Below are 16,055 nucleotides of genomic sequence, written 5' to 3' on the forward strand. Positions count from 1 at the left end.
TGGGTTAGAGAGCAAACAATGCAATAATCACACCATAGGTTGTAATATGTATTTTTTACTGGCTTGGCTTCCTCAGTGATTTTACACACCTACCGCTACTGCCATACCATAACCCCACCGTGGGGCACTCTGTTCACAACATTGACATCAGCAAACCGCTCACCCACAGGACGCCATACACGTGGTTTTCCGGTTTGATATACTGCCAAATTCTTATGGTAGAGAAATTAACATTAAAATCTCTGTCAACAGCTCTGGTGGACATTCCTGCAGTCAGCATGTCAATTGCACACTCCCTCAAAACTTTGGCGTTGTGTGATACATATCTTTTAGAAATACTTTTAATTATTCTTTGTATGATAACTAGTATAACATATCGATAATTGTGTACATTTTTGTCCTAATTATTAATCACAAAGTATACCTCATGGGACACATATTCTGGAGGATTCCAAAAATCCGTGACCCGGAAGTACTTAGTTATTGTTGTCTGCTTCACAGAAGCGTAAGCAAGCGCCAGTTTTCATTGAATGGGAAAGCATTTATCGTTTATTCGATTCAAATAACGGAAAATAAACACAAAATGGACCATTGACAGGTATCTCTTTCGGAGAAACACTAGATCTAAACGGTAAGTAGTTGTTTTCTCCCTCACTCATCCAACCGACACCTCGCCGTGTTGAGAATCCGATTTTATGTGCTCTGCGCGCGCTTCATATGAAAGACAATTTGGCCAGCAAGATACTTATCCTCTAACCTCCTATCCGGTTGGATGAAGTATCGTGTGTTTCATTATATTTAAACTTATCACAACGAAGGTTCTTATTCACGACACACATTTAGCGAATCCCAGTTTGCGAGAAACATTTGCCCGAAACTAAACTAAGCACTAATATTTCAGTAATCCATGCTATGGCCTCCCGTGATAAATAAACACTTAACCCATTTAATCTCACCGGTCACAATAGTTGAAACATTTACACTTTACAGAGTCAAGAGAAGTTAAAGTTGTACTTATCAACAAATAAGTTATATATTATGCATTATTACGGTGTCAAGTATGATTCAGGGAAGTTTCATGATTTCTCAAAATGGTCAAAAGACCCCCAAGTATAAATCTCATACGTGTACTTTTATTGACGAATTTGGTACCAAAAGTCTGTATTTAACAGCGTAAAAAAGAAATACATTGTTGACTTATGTTGATTTTGTAAATATAATGTTTAAAGTGTCTAGTTTACATATCTGCCATTTTCAATACATTGAATCTATGACCAAGAGTATGTAGACACCTGCTTGTTGCTATAACAACCTCCTTTTGTTAAGGCTTTCCACTAGATGTTGGAACATTGCTGCGGGGACTTGCTTCCATTCAGCCACAAGAGCATTCGTGAGGTCGGGCACTGATGTTAGGCCTGGCTAGCAGTCGGCATACCAATTCATTAAGTTCAGGGCTCTGTGCAGGCCAGTCAAGTTCTTCCACACCGATCTTGACAAACCATTTCTGTATGGACCCGCTTTGTTCACGGGGGCATTGTCATGCTGAAACAGGTAAGGGCCAAACTGTTGCCACAAAATTGGAAGCACAGAATTGTCTAGAATGTCATTGTATGCTGTAGCGGTCAGATTTCCCTTCACTGGAACAAAGGGGCCTAGCCCGAACCATGAAAAACAACCCTGACCATTATTCCTCCTCCACCAAACTTTACAGTTGGCACTATGTATTGGGGTAGGTAGCGTTGTTCTGGCATCCGCCAAACCCATATTCATCCGTCGGATTGCCAGATGGTGAAGCGTGATTCATCACTCTAGAGACTGCGTTCCCACTGCTCCAGAGTCAATGGCGGCAAGCTTTACACCACGATGCTTGGCATTGTGCATGGTGATCTTAGACGTGTGTGCGGCTGCTCTGCCATGGAAACCCAGTTCTTGACACTCCCGACGAACAGTTCTTGTGCTGACGCTGCTTCCAGAGTCAGTTTGGAACTTGCCGGTACCGTTCCGTGAGCTTGTGTGGCCTACCACTTCGTGACTGAACCGTTGTTGCTCCTAGATGTTTCCACTTCACAATTACAGCCCTTAGAGTTGACCGGGGCAACAAATTTGCAGAAATTTGACAATGACTTGTTGGAAAGGTGGCATAATATGATGGTGCCAAGTTGAAAGTCACTGAGTTTTTCAGTACGGGCCATTCTGCTGCCAATGTTTGTCTACGGAGATTGCATGGCGGTGTGCTCGATTTTATACACCAACGGATGTGGCTGAAATAGCCAAATCCACTCATTTGAAGGGGCATCCACATATTATTGTAGATATAGTGTATAGCGGTCACATTTGCTCCAATTTATTTAATACATTTTTATACATATTTAATTATAGCAGATGTATTTATTTTTTCAGTAGATTTGAGTTGGGTTATGGATATACTTGACCAATATGATCTGACAGATTATTTTTCCATTCTCCATTATCCTTTACATATGTTTTAAATCAGTGATTCTGACAAAAACTTCATATTTTGTTATTTTGAGGAATTGGCCATGTATAGATACATCATAAACTGAATAAGTTTAATAACTTAACAAGTATTTAATGTCTAGGTTTCTCTTGATCAATGGTAGACCTGGTTTATGTGAGGTTTGCTGAATAATCACAAGGGTAGACCTGGTTTATCAGTGTTGGGACATAGCCACAGGTGTAAACCTGGTTCGTAGGGGTATTTTAATCTGAAATATGCAGGTGTAGGTCTTTATATTAGCATTGGGACTCAAAGGTGTGGACCTGGTTTGTAAGAGTTCTGGAGCTGAGGTGCAGGGGTGGTTTACAGTTTGAGTATTCAGGCTTGGAGGACATTTAGACCTGGCTTAGTTTGACATTTTAGTCGTTTAGCAGACGCTCTTATCCAGAGCTACTTAGAGTTGTGAGGTCCTATATTTTCTAACTGGTCCCCCATGGGAATTGAACCCACAATCCTGCCGTTGCTAGCACCATGCTCTACCAACTGATGCACATGGGACCAATTGACTAAGTGGGTTTATGCACAGGTGCAGACTTTGTAGGTATGTAATTTGGAGTTGAAGTACAGGTGTGGACCTGGTTTGTATGAATATTGGGGCTGAAATGCAGGAGTACACCTATTTTTACAATTGGGGCTGATGTAGCAGTAGACCTTATTAAAAAATAAAAATGTAACCTTTTTTTAACTAGGCAAGTCAGTTAAGAACAAATTCTTATTTTCAATGACGGCCTAGGATTTTGACAGACAGATTTTTACCTTGATAGCTCAGGGATTCGATCTTGCAAACCAGTTTTTTAAACCAGTTTTCACTTTGTCATTATGGGGTGTCGTTCTGTAGATTGATGAGGAAAATGTTTTATTTAATCCTTTTTAGAATAAGGCTGTTACGTAACAATGTGAAAAAAGTCAAAAGGGGTCTGAATACTTTACGAATGTACTGTATTGGGGCTAAGGATTAGGGGAAAATGTCAGTTAATTTTATTATAGGCAGAGCATTGTATGTTTCACTCTCTTTACTCTCCTCTCTCTAAAAAGCAATATGGGTTACATGTTAGGGTTACTAATCGCATAAGATTTGCATAGTGGCTTGTCTGGAGAAAAATGTGGGAATGAATGGTTTAAGAGTATTACCTGGTCTAATACTACTATTACTATTGTTACAGTAGTTACTATCACTTGTTCCTTAACTACAATTTCCACTTCACTTGTTTTGTATTCCAGGCAGAGGCTATAAGCAGGTGTTGTTGGTGGGGTGCCCGTGGAGAGAGAGATGCGAGACAGTGGAGACAGCTTGGCACAGAACCACTGGACCAATGAGCTGACACTGGCAGGGGACCCTGAGACAGTCAGACAGGAGGCCACTGGACCAGGATATCTGTTGGACTCCAGAACGCCTCACCATGTCCATAGAAGTTCCATGCATTTCAAGCTAGGACGGCCTGAGGAGGAAGCTAGCATGTGGGGCATGGAAGAACGTATGGATATGGACCACGGTGAAGAGGATAAGGAGGAGGATTTCAGTTGGGAAGAACCAGGAGAGGATGATTGGACTGCACCACTTCTATCGCCATCACATCATCAGAGTAGATCCACAGCCAGTGACTCTGGTAGCCCCTCACAAATAAAAACACAGCCCAATGGGTTCAGGATGCGGAGGCTGCTGCGCTGGTATAGACTCAGTAGGACTGTGAACCGCCGCACTCGCTTGGCCCTGCATTGGAGGACATGGTGCCAGCTGGCTAAATGGGCTGGGTCTTTGGGCCTGGGGTACAAGCGAACTAGGCCTAGGAGGTGGCACCTCAGGAGCAGGAACAAACATCTCCACAACAGACAGAAGCCAGGAAGATCCTGTCTGCGTGGGGGAACTCAGGGCTGCTTTAAGGGAAGGGAAGATATAGAGGCTGGAGATGGTATGTATAATGTTGTTGTTTTTGGACCAAATTTAATGTTGGATGTGGCATGAAACATGAATATATATATTAATATATGCCAACATGTAAACTGGAAGTTGTATCAGAATGACTTGTTTCCCTCCACCCCCTTTACTTAATTTGTGTTTTCAAAAATGAGCAGTAGCATTTCATGAAAGAAAGAATAATCACAGACTGTTCTGTAGAGCTGAAATGGTTAATAAATGTTCATATTTTTTACACGATCTGCACCCATCTCCTATTTTTCCTCAGACCCTTGGGTGTGTGGGACAAATGGACACATAGGGAATGAGGTGGCGAGTAATGCAGCCAAGGTTGCGGACAGGGACGGGCTGGGCTTCCGGGAGTCGCCTATAGGCCTGCCAACCATCCACAGGGATAAACCAAAACCACCACCTCAGCAGCAACTCAGCAGTGAACACATCTCCTGTGTACAAGGTAAAACAGCTTTGAATACTAGTCTACTTTTCTGTTAAAAACAAATGGAAAACCGCACTAGGTAGGGCTGAACCCATTTAGTCGACTGGTCGATTCTTTGGACTGAGATTAATTTAGTTGAGCAAATTCATGGTGCACAAGACACCTGTCTGATTCGCTCCTGTCTCAGTGAACTAATCCATTGTGGGGGCCCACGGGGATTGCACAGTCCATCACTCTAAGACATGTAATACTGAAGTTGTATATGGTTATATTATGTAAAAAATAATGGTGCAACACTAATAAATGGAACATTATTTTATAACATGCGCTTTCTCCAGCGTTGGATACATTCGCTGTCCGCGGTTCTGAAACAATCTTCAGTGCGCTGTAGAATTGGCACCTTTCCCTATTAATAGCAAAGTTAACCAGCATATTGGGATTGAGAACAATGCGGCGAAGGCAGCAGGAGTAGAGACGAGGACACAGTCCTTGTCTAAGAAAATTGAGGAGAGAGGAAACCCGAACTCAATTAGGCCTATAGTCAATAGCTTAACTGTTAAATGTGCCTGGCTTTATAAATCATCCATATACAGTATATTCGGAAAGTATTCAGACCCCTTCACTTTTTCCACATTTTCTTACGTTACAACTAGGGATGTCCAGTATAACGCCGATGTGCAAAACCGATGTCAAAGCTGACGTGCATACCTATATAACGTAGGTACATGACGTAATGACGCCACGTAAAATGCTGCGCTACACGTGCAACACAGCATTCCTAACCTAGCCCACAATGTCTGCAGTGTGGATCGAGAAGTCAACAAGTCGAGCAGTCATTTGAAAGAGTAACAACATTTCAGCGAGACAACTCAAAGGCGAAATCCATTAACGGCAAGATAATGGAATTCATTGCCCTTGACAATCAACTGTTCTCTGTCGTGGGTGATGTTGGCTTTCGCCGACTGGTCGAGCACCGGTACACACTACCAAGTGCGCTATTTTTCAGATGTTGCCCTTGCGGAGTTACACAGTAATAGCGTCACTGCTATTATCTTCACGACATACTATGGAACTGTTGTTTGGGTCTTTGCGTGTCAAAAAAGACACATGTCAAATAACACTATTTGACGTGTTAAATACGCTTTTAATTTGACATGTCAAATAACACAGTTCCATTGTAGAATGTTGTGTGTTCTGAATTTGCACGTGCAAGCCAAGCGTCTCCACTACAATCAGTAGCACTGTCAAAGCTGTACAAAAAGGTCTGCAAACACCGGCCACGAACGATGTGTTTACAATACCACGTTGGTAATAAAGCATTATTTGTTCGACCGCAACTTCTGGGGTAACTAGCTAGCTTTAGCTTGGTACCTAGCTAGCACCAATACAACCAGCCTGAAAACAATGACCAGTAGAAACTGCAGTCATTGTCATTATTCTTAGCAATGATTTAGGAATCCTTGTGAGTAAATATTAACTAGTGTTGGGTTCTGAGAATATGAAATATACTTATTCATGTTACTGAGGGAGAGAGGGTAATGTATAACATATGTGCCGTTATTTAAAATGACTGGTGATACCTTTATTAAAGTGGCCAGAGATTTGAGTCTGTTGGCAGCAGCCTCTCTATGTTAGTGAAGGCTGTTTTAACAGTCTGATGGCCTTGAGATAGAAGCTGTTTTTCAGTCTCTCTGTCCCAGCTTTGATGCACCTGTACTGACCTCGCCTTCTGGATGAAAGCGGGGTGAACAGGCAGTGGCTTGGGTGGTTGTTGTCCTTGATGATCTTTTCGGCCTTCCTGTGACATCGGGTGCTGTAGGTGTCCCGGAGGGCAGGTAGTTTGCCCCCCGGTGATGCGTTGTGCAGACCGCACTACCCTCTGGAGAGCCTTGCGGTTGTGGGCGGAGTAGTTGCCGTACCAGGCGGTGATACAGCCCGACAGGAGTGTTTTAGGTGACAAGCAAAATTTCTTCAGCCTCCTGAGTTTGAAGAGGCGCTGTTGCGCCTTCACCACGCTGTCTGTGTGGGTTGACCATTTCAGTTTGTCCGTAATATGTACACCATGGAATTTAAAACTTTCCACCTTCTCCACTACTGTCCCGTCGATGTGGATGGGGGAATGATCCCTCTGCTATTTCCTGAAGACCACGATCATCTCCTTTGTTTTGTTAACGTTGAGTGAGAGGTTGTTTTCCTGACACCACACTCCGAGGACCCTCACCTCTTCCCTGTAGGCCGTCTCATCGTTGTTGGTAATCAAGCCTACCACTGTAGTGTCGTCTGCCAACATTGATGATTGAGTTGAAGGCGTGCATGACCACGCAGTCATGGGTGAACAGGGAGTACAGGAGATTTTGTCTTTTGTTGATTTTATATAACATTTCAACCTCATTTACCAGGATCTATTCAATTATGGCATAATTCTACTATTTGTATTAATTTGCATCACTGTCAATAACGTACTTTTATTTTGAAGGCTAACTGCAAAGTCTACTATTGTGGCTAATCCCTATTGTGGCTAGCTTCACATAAATGGGCCCGACCACCATTAATCAAATAAGAACTGTCTTATAAATTAGGGTTATTTTAGATGACACCTAGCTATATAGTTAGCTAGCTAACTATAGCTACTGAAACAGATTGTCGTATTGCTATGTTTTTGGGGAAGAACATTGCTTGCATCCATGAGCTAGCTAGCTTTTTTTTATGACCATCAGTGTAGGTGCGCGAGACAACTTTACCAGCATCATAGCATACGTGTCGATGTATTGTTGTGACATATGAAATACGAGTGATAGTGTAATCAATGTGTAATAACTAAGTAAAAAATTTATGAATGCGTTAAATTATTATGTGACGTGCAGTCATATTCAAGTCCTGATTGGTCAACAAGCTTATTTGACACGTCAAATAGTGTTATTTGATGTATATCTTTTAGACACGCAAAGACCCAAACGGTGTTCCATAGAAATCCTGGTTGAGAATGAAACGACTGAACAAATTAACAACGAAACAGCATAGCAAGTAAGAAATAGGTTTTGATTATGTTTTACTGGTAATGGGGACATGCGTAAATGCCAACAAAATAACTTTTTGCTCAGTGTGGTGTGTGTATGTAACCTTTATTTAACTAGGCAAGTCAGTTAAGAACAAATTCTGAATTCCCCTTTCCCTCCTCAGCAACCAGAAAACTAACATTTGCCCATTTCAAGTTTATTTTTGACGTCCTCCTTGTTGTCACGTGTTACTGTGTTCTGAGTTTTTTTTGTATTACCAATTTATTGATGTGATTATGATAGGCCATATTGGTCACATGCTTGCGACGCTTACATGTTTCACTTAAAGAGAGCAAGGGTTGAGGGAATAGGGAATGTTTTTCCTAAATTAGGGAGTTCGGTGACAGAACATTTCAGTCAGACATGGCTGTAATGATGTTGCAGCTTCAGCACGGACAGAGCTGGTGTGGTGCCTTTTCGCTGCAGTAGTTAGGAGAGTGAGACAACAGCGCCAGTCACATGCACTCGCTGTCATTGTTTTTAACACCGTGTGAGTCATTTGCGTGTCTTCATTATTTAATCAAACAGTGTGCTTAAAGCATCAGACAAGCTCAGTGCTTATGTAGTTGATTTTATTCAAACTCATAGGGTGTCTGTCTATATGGAAAAATAAGTTAACATTTCGATTGGTCGAAAGAACTGGACGTCTCTCGGTCGACCAAGATCTATTTTAGTCAGGGACAGCCCTTAATTAATTCACTTCAGATGTGGTAGGCTATTGAAGAAATATTCCTAAATGGTCCATTAATGGGTTAGGGTCAACGTTGACTGGGCAAATTGTTTTTACTATTTATACCAGAAATGATGCATTGATTGAGCTCAATCTCCAGACTGAAGCTTTAACCATAGATACAATATAATAAGGTGATTAAAACATGTCATTTGGTGATTATATAATAAAAGGTGTCATTTAATTTGTGTGGCTTTGTGACTGTCTCCGATCTCTCCCAGGTATGTTGAATGAATTCCTGCACCAGTACGGGAGCATGATCCCTATCCATGTGGATGAGGTGGTGGACAAGCTACAGGACATCTTCCCCAGCAAGAACTTCTCCGATCCACACAGGTTTGTCACGATTATTGGCCTTTAACCTCATCATGCTCATTGCATTTCAGCATCCTGGGTCATTTTCATTAGGCACACGATGGGAATTACTTTTCAGTGTTTTGCAGTGGGAAATGAAAACAAGCGTTTCTTATTGTACAAGTAGTCCAAGTAGTCCCTCCCCGTCACACTGCTGTTCGAAACGTTTGGTGTCTGTCTAATGAACATGTTTTGTATTTTCATGTTGAAAAGTGTCTCCATTAAGTGTTGTGTCCCTTCCAAAGGAGAGTTGTTGTGCAGCACCTCATCCAGTCTTACCAGCGTCTGTCTGGGACTGCCATGGTGAGGGGGTTCCGTGTCAACTACAAGCGCCACACCCTCACAATGGATGACCTCAGCACATTGTATGGACAGAACTGGCTCAATGACCAGGTACTTCTACTCTTTAACATTTGAAAAGAACACTGTATTCTCTGAGCCACAATAGCACATCTCAGTTGGTATGTCTTGGTCAGGCCAAATCACCTCACATTTTTTACTTTTTGTGAGTTTTTTTACATTAGCAGTTTATTAAATATTTCAAATGTACTTATGATTTGCCAATTCTATATATGATTCCGTATAGAATAGAGTGAGATTTTCATTTCTTTTTCAGCGTGTGATTTATGTAAACATTGGGACTAAATAATATAAATATTTGTGTTTTTAAGAAATTATATTAAAGTTTTGTCTTTTAATAATATCTTGTCTTGAACCACAGATCATGAACATGTATGGGGATATGGTTATGGACACAGTCCCAGAAGAGGTGAGAAAATGAACATGCCTAGTAATATGAATGTAAAATATATGTTTAGGAGAGAGACATTCGGATGACATTTAGGTGCTGGCATCCTCTTACCTCATCGGTCATGTTATGCCCCATTCCTCATTTGTCATTTGCCTGCATTTTTCCCGCCAACACAGGAAAGCCCCGCTATTGTGTGTGCGCAGAAACTCAACTTGTGTATTATGTGTTCCCTTTCACACCATGGCTACTCTCCTCTTTCTTTCAGGTTCATTTTTTCAACAGCTTTTTTTACGACAAGTTGAGGACAAAGGGCTACGACGGGGTCAAACGGTGGACAAAAAATGTGAGTTATCCCTGGCGGAATTTTATTTAGCAGGAGTTCTATAGTTATGTTGTCAAGTGTGTTTGTTGGTTTGTTTGTATGCATTTTTTTTGTTTGTTTTTGAATCAACATGCCAGAAGTATTATTATAATGTATTTTACGTGAACAATGCACACTAATCAGCATTTCTGTAAATGTATCACTGTAGTCCCTAGAGAGTAAAGAAAAGTAGAGGGGTGGAAAATATGTAATAAAATTACAATTCCATCCATATCTTTTTTTCCAGGTGAATATTTTCCAGAAGAGGCTACTGTTGATCCCTATCCATCTGGAGGTGCACTGGTCTCTGGTGTGTGTGGACGTCCCACAGCGCGCCATCACATACTTTGACTCCCAGCGCACCCTCAACCGCCGCTGCCCAAAGGTCTGTGTAGTGTACCTCCCTGGGCTTAAAGTCTATCTGTGCAGTCAGACCCGTGCAGTTATACGAATGTAGAAAGTATAAATCTGCCTTTATGCCAGTACAAACACTCCATTTGGTCAGTCTGTAATTTTGATCTATAGAAGTGGTATTCAAACTTTTTCAGGGGAAACCCCATTTTTTTCCCCCCCAAGAATTTCTCACGAGCCCACCCCAAATCTAATGACACAATCTTAAAATCTGTACATTTAGATTTTTACAGATTTTTACAAATAACCTTCAATTCATTGCATTTTTATCTCTTATCAAAATGAAAAGAAGCCAGTAAATAAACTTTTGAGTAAACGTTTCACATGATCTGTCTCAAACCTTTGTATACTGTCAAATACAATAATCTGTACTCTTGATTTTTTTGTTCATAAAATGTTCCCCCGCTACCCACGACTTCGAATACCACTGATCTATAGGATTACACATCTGCTCCTCTCAGTGGATATACTTGTATTTTTGTTATCCCTCAGTGGATTCATATTCACCCCTGTATTTCTCTTGGTTTTTTAGCACATTGCAAAATACTTACAAGCTGAGGCAATCAAGAAAGAGCAGAAGGATTTTATCACAGGGTGGAAGGGTTTCTTCAAAATGGTAAGAGGGCTTTTGGAGTTTTGGTGGGCAATGTTTATTTGTCAGTTGATCCCATGTTTATGTGATTGTTGTTGTCCCATGTGTTTCCCAGAACGTGGGCAGGCAGAACAATGACAGCGACTGCGGAGCATTTGTCCTCCAGGTGGGTTAACTTAAGTATCACTATTCATATTTCAATAACAGAACCTAAAGTGCAATCTGTCTATCTAATCATGTTGTGTGTTGGTAACAGTTTTCATACTTCATTGTATGCTACACACAAACCGGTAGAAAAGTAATTTGCTTTGATATCTATCATAAATGCAGTACTCTACTAAACTACTAAACTGGTCCCGTGTGGCTCAGTTGGTAGAGCATGGCGCTTGCAACGCCAGGGTTGTGGGTTCATTCCCCACGGGGGGACCAGGATGAATATGTATGAACTTTCCAATTTGTAAGTCGCTCTGGATAAGAGCATCTGCTAAATGACTTAAATGTAAATGTAAACTCAGCAAAAAAAGAAACGTCCTTTCACGTAACAGTCAGTATCTGGTGTGGCCACCAGCTGCATTAAGTACTGCAGTGCATCTCCTCCTCATGGACTTTGCCAGTTCTTGCTGTGAGATGTTACCCCACTCTTCCACCAAGGCACCTGCAAGTTCCCGTACAATTCTGGGGGGAATGGCCCTAGCCCTCACCCTCCGATCCAACAGGTCCCAGACGCTCAATGGGATTGAGATCCGGGCTCTTCGCTGGCCATGGCAGAACACTGACGTTCCTGTCTTGCAGGAAATCACGCACAGAACGAGCAGTATGGCTGGTGGCATTGTCATGCTGGAGGGTCATGTCAGGATGAGCCTGCAGGAAGGGTACCACATGAGGGAGGAGCATGTCTTCTCTGTAACGCACAGCGTTGAGATTTCCTGCAATGACAACAAGCTCAGTTCGATGATGCTGTGACACACCGCCCCAGACCATGACGGGCCCTCCACCTCCAAATCGATCCCACTTCAAAGTACAGGCCTCGGTGTAATGCTCATTCCTTTGAAGATAAACGCGAATCCGACCATCACCCATGGTAAGACCATCCCCCATGTACCTGTCCCGCAGGTGTGATGTTCGGATGTACCGATCCTGTGCAGGTGTTGTTACACGTGGTCTGCCACTGCGAGGATGATCAGCTGTCCGTCCTGTCTCCCTCTAGCGCTGTTTTAGGCATCTCACAGTACGGACATTGCAATTTATTGCCCTGGCCACATCTGCAGTCCTCATGCCTCCTTGCAGCATGCCTAAGGCACGTTCACACAGATGAGCAGGGACCCTGGGCTCTTTCTTTTGGTGTTTTTTAGAGTCAGTAGAAAGGCCTCTTTAGTGTCCTAAGTTTTCATAACTGTGACCATAATTGCCTACCGTCTGTAAGCTGTTAGTGTCTTAACGACCGTTCGACAGGTGCATGTTCATTAAATGTTTATGGTTCATTGAACAAGCATGGGAAACAGTGTTTAAACCCTGTTTAAACACTGTGAATGAAGATCTGTGAAGTTATTCGGATTTTTACGAATTATCTTTGAAAGACAGGGACAGGGTCCTGAAGAAGGGACGTTTCTTTTTTTGCTGAGATAATATCATTACATTTGCCATTGATATTGACATTAACTTTGCGTCGTTTTTCTGTTTTTTCTCCACAGTACTGTAAGTGCCTAGCCTTAGAGCAGCCTTTCAGTTTTGGCCAGCTGGATATGCCAAAGCTAAGGAGACTCATGTACAAAGAGTTGTGTCATTGCAAGCTCTCACTGTGAGTTTGAATGAAAGAACTATCGTAGAACGAAAGAAGACGAAGACTATTCACCCTTCCCTTCCCCCAGCTCTCTAGGCAGATATGTTTTTTACAAGATGGACATTGTTGCATTTTTATTTTCTATCTGTTTATTTTCCTTTTTGATATAAGTAAACTGTACTCCTATGAGGATACTAAACAAAAGAACGGTTGTTGCACTTAGAGTAGGAGATTATTATAATATTTTTTTAAATATATTTTAACATATTTAACTTTTTCTCCCCAATTTTGTGATATCCAATTGCGATCTTGTCTCATCACTGCAACTCCCTAACGGGCTCGGGGAGGTGAAGGTCGGGTCATGCGTCCTCCGAAACATGACCCGCCAAACTGCTCTTCTTAACACCCGCCCTCTTAACCCAGAAGCCAGCCTCACCAATGTGTCGGAGGAAACACCATTCAACTGATGAACAAAGTCAGCCTACAGGCGCCCGGCCCACCACAAGGGGTCGCTAGAGCGCGATGGGCCAAGTAAAGCCCCCCCTGGCCAAACCCTCCACTAATATGAACGACCCTGGGCCAATTGTGCTAGCCCAATGGGACTCCCAGTCACGGCCGGTTGTGACACAGCCTGGGATCGAACACGGGTCTGTAGTGACGCTTCAAGCACTGCGATGCAGTGCCTTAGACCGCTGCGCCACTTGGGAGGCCACGAGAGATTATTTTTTGGTCCTTGATGTTGTTGGGGGATAGCCAGGGGTATAGTGTTGAAAATAAAATAACTTTCATTTAAGTCAAATCAAATGTATTTATATAGCCCTTCTTACATCAGCTGATATCTCAAAGTGCTGTACAGAAACCCAGTCTAAAACCCCAAACAGCAAGCAATGCAGGTGTAGAAGCACGGTGGCTAGGAAAAACTCCCTAGAAAGGCCAAAACCTAGGAAGAAACCTAGAGAGGAACCAGGCTATGAGGGGTGGCCATTCCTCTTCTGGCTGTGCCGGGTGGAGATTATAACAGAACATGGCCAAGATGTTAAAATGTTCATAGATGACCAGCAGGGTCAAATAATAATAATCACAGTAGTTGTCGAGGGTGTAACAAGTCAGCACCTCAGGAGTAAATGTCAGTTGGCTTTTCATAGCCGATCATTAAGAGTATCTCGCTCCTGCTGTCTCTAGAGAGTTGAAAACAGCAGGTCTGGGACAGGTAGCACGTCCGGTGAACAGGTCAGGGTTCCATAGCCGCAGGCAGAACAGTTGAAACTGGAGCAGCAGCACGGCCAGGTGGACTGGGGACAGCAAGGAGTCATCATGCCAGGTAATCCCGAGGCATGGTCCTAGGGCTCAGGTCCTCCGAGAGAGAGAAAGAAAGAGAATTAGAGAGAGCATACTTAAATTCACACAGGACACCGAATAAGACAGGAGAAGTACTCCAGATATAACAGACTGACCCTAGCCCCCCGACACACAAACTACTGCAGCATAAATACTGGAGGCTGAGACAGGAGGGGTCAGGAGACACTGTGGCCCCATCCGATGATACCCCCGGACAGGGCCAAACAGGCAGGATATAACCCAACCTACTTTGCCAAAGCACAGCCCCCACACCATTAGAGGGATATATTCAACCACCAACTTACCATCTTGAGACAAGGCCGAGTATAGCCCACAAAGATCTCCGCCACGGCACAACCCAAGGGGTGGCGCCAACCCAGACAGGAAGATCACGTCAGTGACTCAACCCACTCAAGTGACGCACCCCTCCTAGGGACGGCATGGAAGAGCACCAGTAAGCCAGTGACTCAGCCCCTGTAATAGGGTTAGAGGCAGAGAATCCCAGTGGAGAGAGGGGAACCGGCCAGGCAGAGACAGCAAGGGCGGTTCGTTGCTCCAGAGCCTTTCCGTTCACCTTCACACTCCTGGGCCAGACTACACTCAATCATATGACCTACTGAAGAGAAGTCTTGATGAAGTGTTGATGGATCACAACCTTATTTTCAGTTGATTTGTATTCATTTTTAGGGAACATGGTTCGTGGTCCATTTAATTTTGGGCGAATTAATATTTCCTATTAGATGACAAGATAATTGATTTATTTTTATTTGAATCTGAAATCATTCAACACAAACGGTTTTGTTTTGTCTAAAGGAAATATTAAATAATGAGAAAATTAATGATTTGATTATTCAAATGTTGTGTTTTTAATTATCGGTTCTGTGCACCAGTACGTTTTGGCCAATGAATAGTCGTGGCTTGCTGACACAGAAAATTATAAATGGGTCGTTCTTCATGTTTTTGATTTGACATATGTAATCGAATAAATGGATAAATGTTATTTATTTTGTAAATATATTATTTTCATTCCATTGATTTGATGATTGACAGTCACTATAGTGGGTCATGTGCCCAGTCCAAATTGGCCTAGGTCAGTGAGAAAGCCACTTTTACATCCCTAAGCACTTTAACTTGTAGTCAATATAATTGTGGATATGCTCAATAACATGCAGCTGATCACCACAAGCTTCAGTGCCTATGAGCTTAGAAAACATAACCGCTCGATTTTACAGGAAAGCACGAATGTCATTCAATATTCCGTTATAGAGACATTTAATCATGGGAAGGCAGCCGCGGTCTGGTGAAATTTGCGAGTTCATGATCTACACTGTGGTCATGACCCATGGGGAACAGTTTCTAGTTTTGCCCATTTCAGGATCTGGACATTTCTCATGAGCCTATAAACTATACTGAACAAAAAATATAAACGCAACATCAAACAATTTCAACAATTTTACTGAGTTATATACAGTTCATTTAAGGAAATCAGTCAATTGAAATAAATGCATTCGGGCCTAATCTATGGATTTCACATGACTGGGCAGGGGCACAGCCATTGGTGGGCCTGGGAGTGCATAGGCCCACCCATTTGGGAGCCAGGCCCAGCCAATCAGAATGAGTCTTTCCCCACAAAAGGGCTTTATAACAGACAGAATTATGGAGGTCCTGGGCTGGCGTGGTTACGCATGGTCTGTGGTTGTGAGGCCAGTTGGACGTACTGCCAAATTCTCAAAAATTATGTTGGAGGCGGCGTATGGTTGAGAAATGAACATTACATTCTCTGGCAACAGCCCTGGTGGACTTTCCTGCAGTC

The 16,055-nt window shown here is 42.6% G+C and overlaps 1 protein-coding gene across 3 annotated transcripts; it reads left to right on the forward strand.

Moving 5' to 3' along the window:
• Window positions 1–455: 455 nt before the first annotated feature.
• Window positions 456–15,242, forward strand: senp3a (SUMO specific peptidase 3a). 3 transcript variants are annotated; one of them, XM_070434657.1, is made up of 12 exons: window positions 456–631; window positions 1,327–1,551; window positions 3,740–4,428; window positions 4,702–4,887; window positions 8,877–8,991; window positions 9,255–9,402; window positions 9,731–9,778; window positions 10,026–10,103; window positions 10,369–10,506; window positions 11,065–11,148; window positions 11,240–11,290; window positions 12,816–15,242. In XM_070434657.1, the coding sequence occupies exons 3-12, from the start codon at window positions 3,789–3,791 to the stop codon at window positions 12,924–12,926; spliced, it is 1,599 nt and encodes a 532-aa protein (XP_070290758.1). In that variant the 5' UTR covers window positions 456–631; window positions 1,327–1,551; window positions 3,740–3,788; the 3' UTR covers window positions 12,927–15,242. The 3 variants fall into 3 exon arrangements, with proteins under 3 accessions (XP_070290758.1, XP_070290759.1, XP_023824943.1); XM_070434658.1 differs by having other exon boundaries at window positions 1,339–1,551; XM_023969175.2 differs by lacking the exon at window positions 1,327–1,551.
• Window positions 15,243–16,055: the final 813 nt, after the last annotated feature.

Source organism: Salvelinus sp. IW2-2015, linkage group LG23 (assembly GCF_002910315.2).
Source record: "Salvelinus sp. IW2-2015 linkage group LG23, ASM291031v2, whole genome shotgun sequence".
Lineage (NCBI taxonomy): Eukaryota > Metazoa > Chordata > Actinopteri > Salmoniformes > Salmonidae > Salvelinus > Salvelinus sp. IW2-2015.

What these genes read in the sequence shown, in the direction of transcription:
- senp3a (XM_070434657.1), top strand. Translation starts at nt 3,789, where the DNA reads ATGCGAGACAGTGGAGACAGCTTGGCACAGAACCACTGGACCAATGAG. An exon ending in AACTTCTCCGATCCACACAG is followed by an intron (nt 8,992 to 9,254) that starts GTTTGTCACGAT and finishes TCCCTTCCAAAG; the next exon opens with GAGAGTTGTTGTGCAGCACC. An exon ending in TGGACACAGTCCCAGAAGAG is followed by an intron (nt 9,779 to 10,025) that starts GTGAGAAAATGA and finishes TCTTTCTTTCAG; the next exon opens with GTTCATTTTTTCAACAGCTT.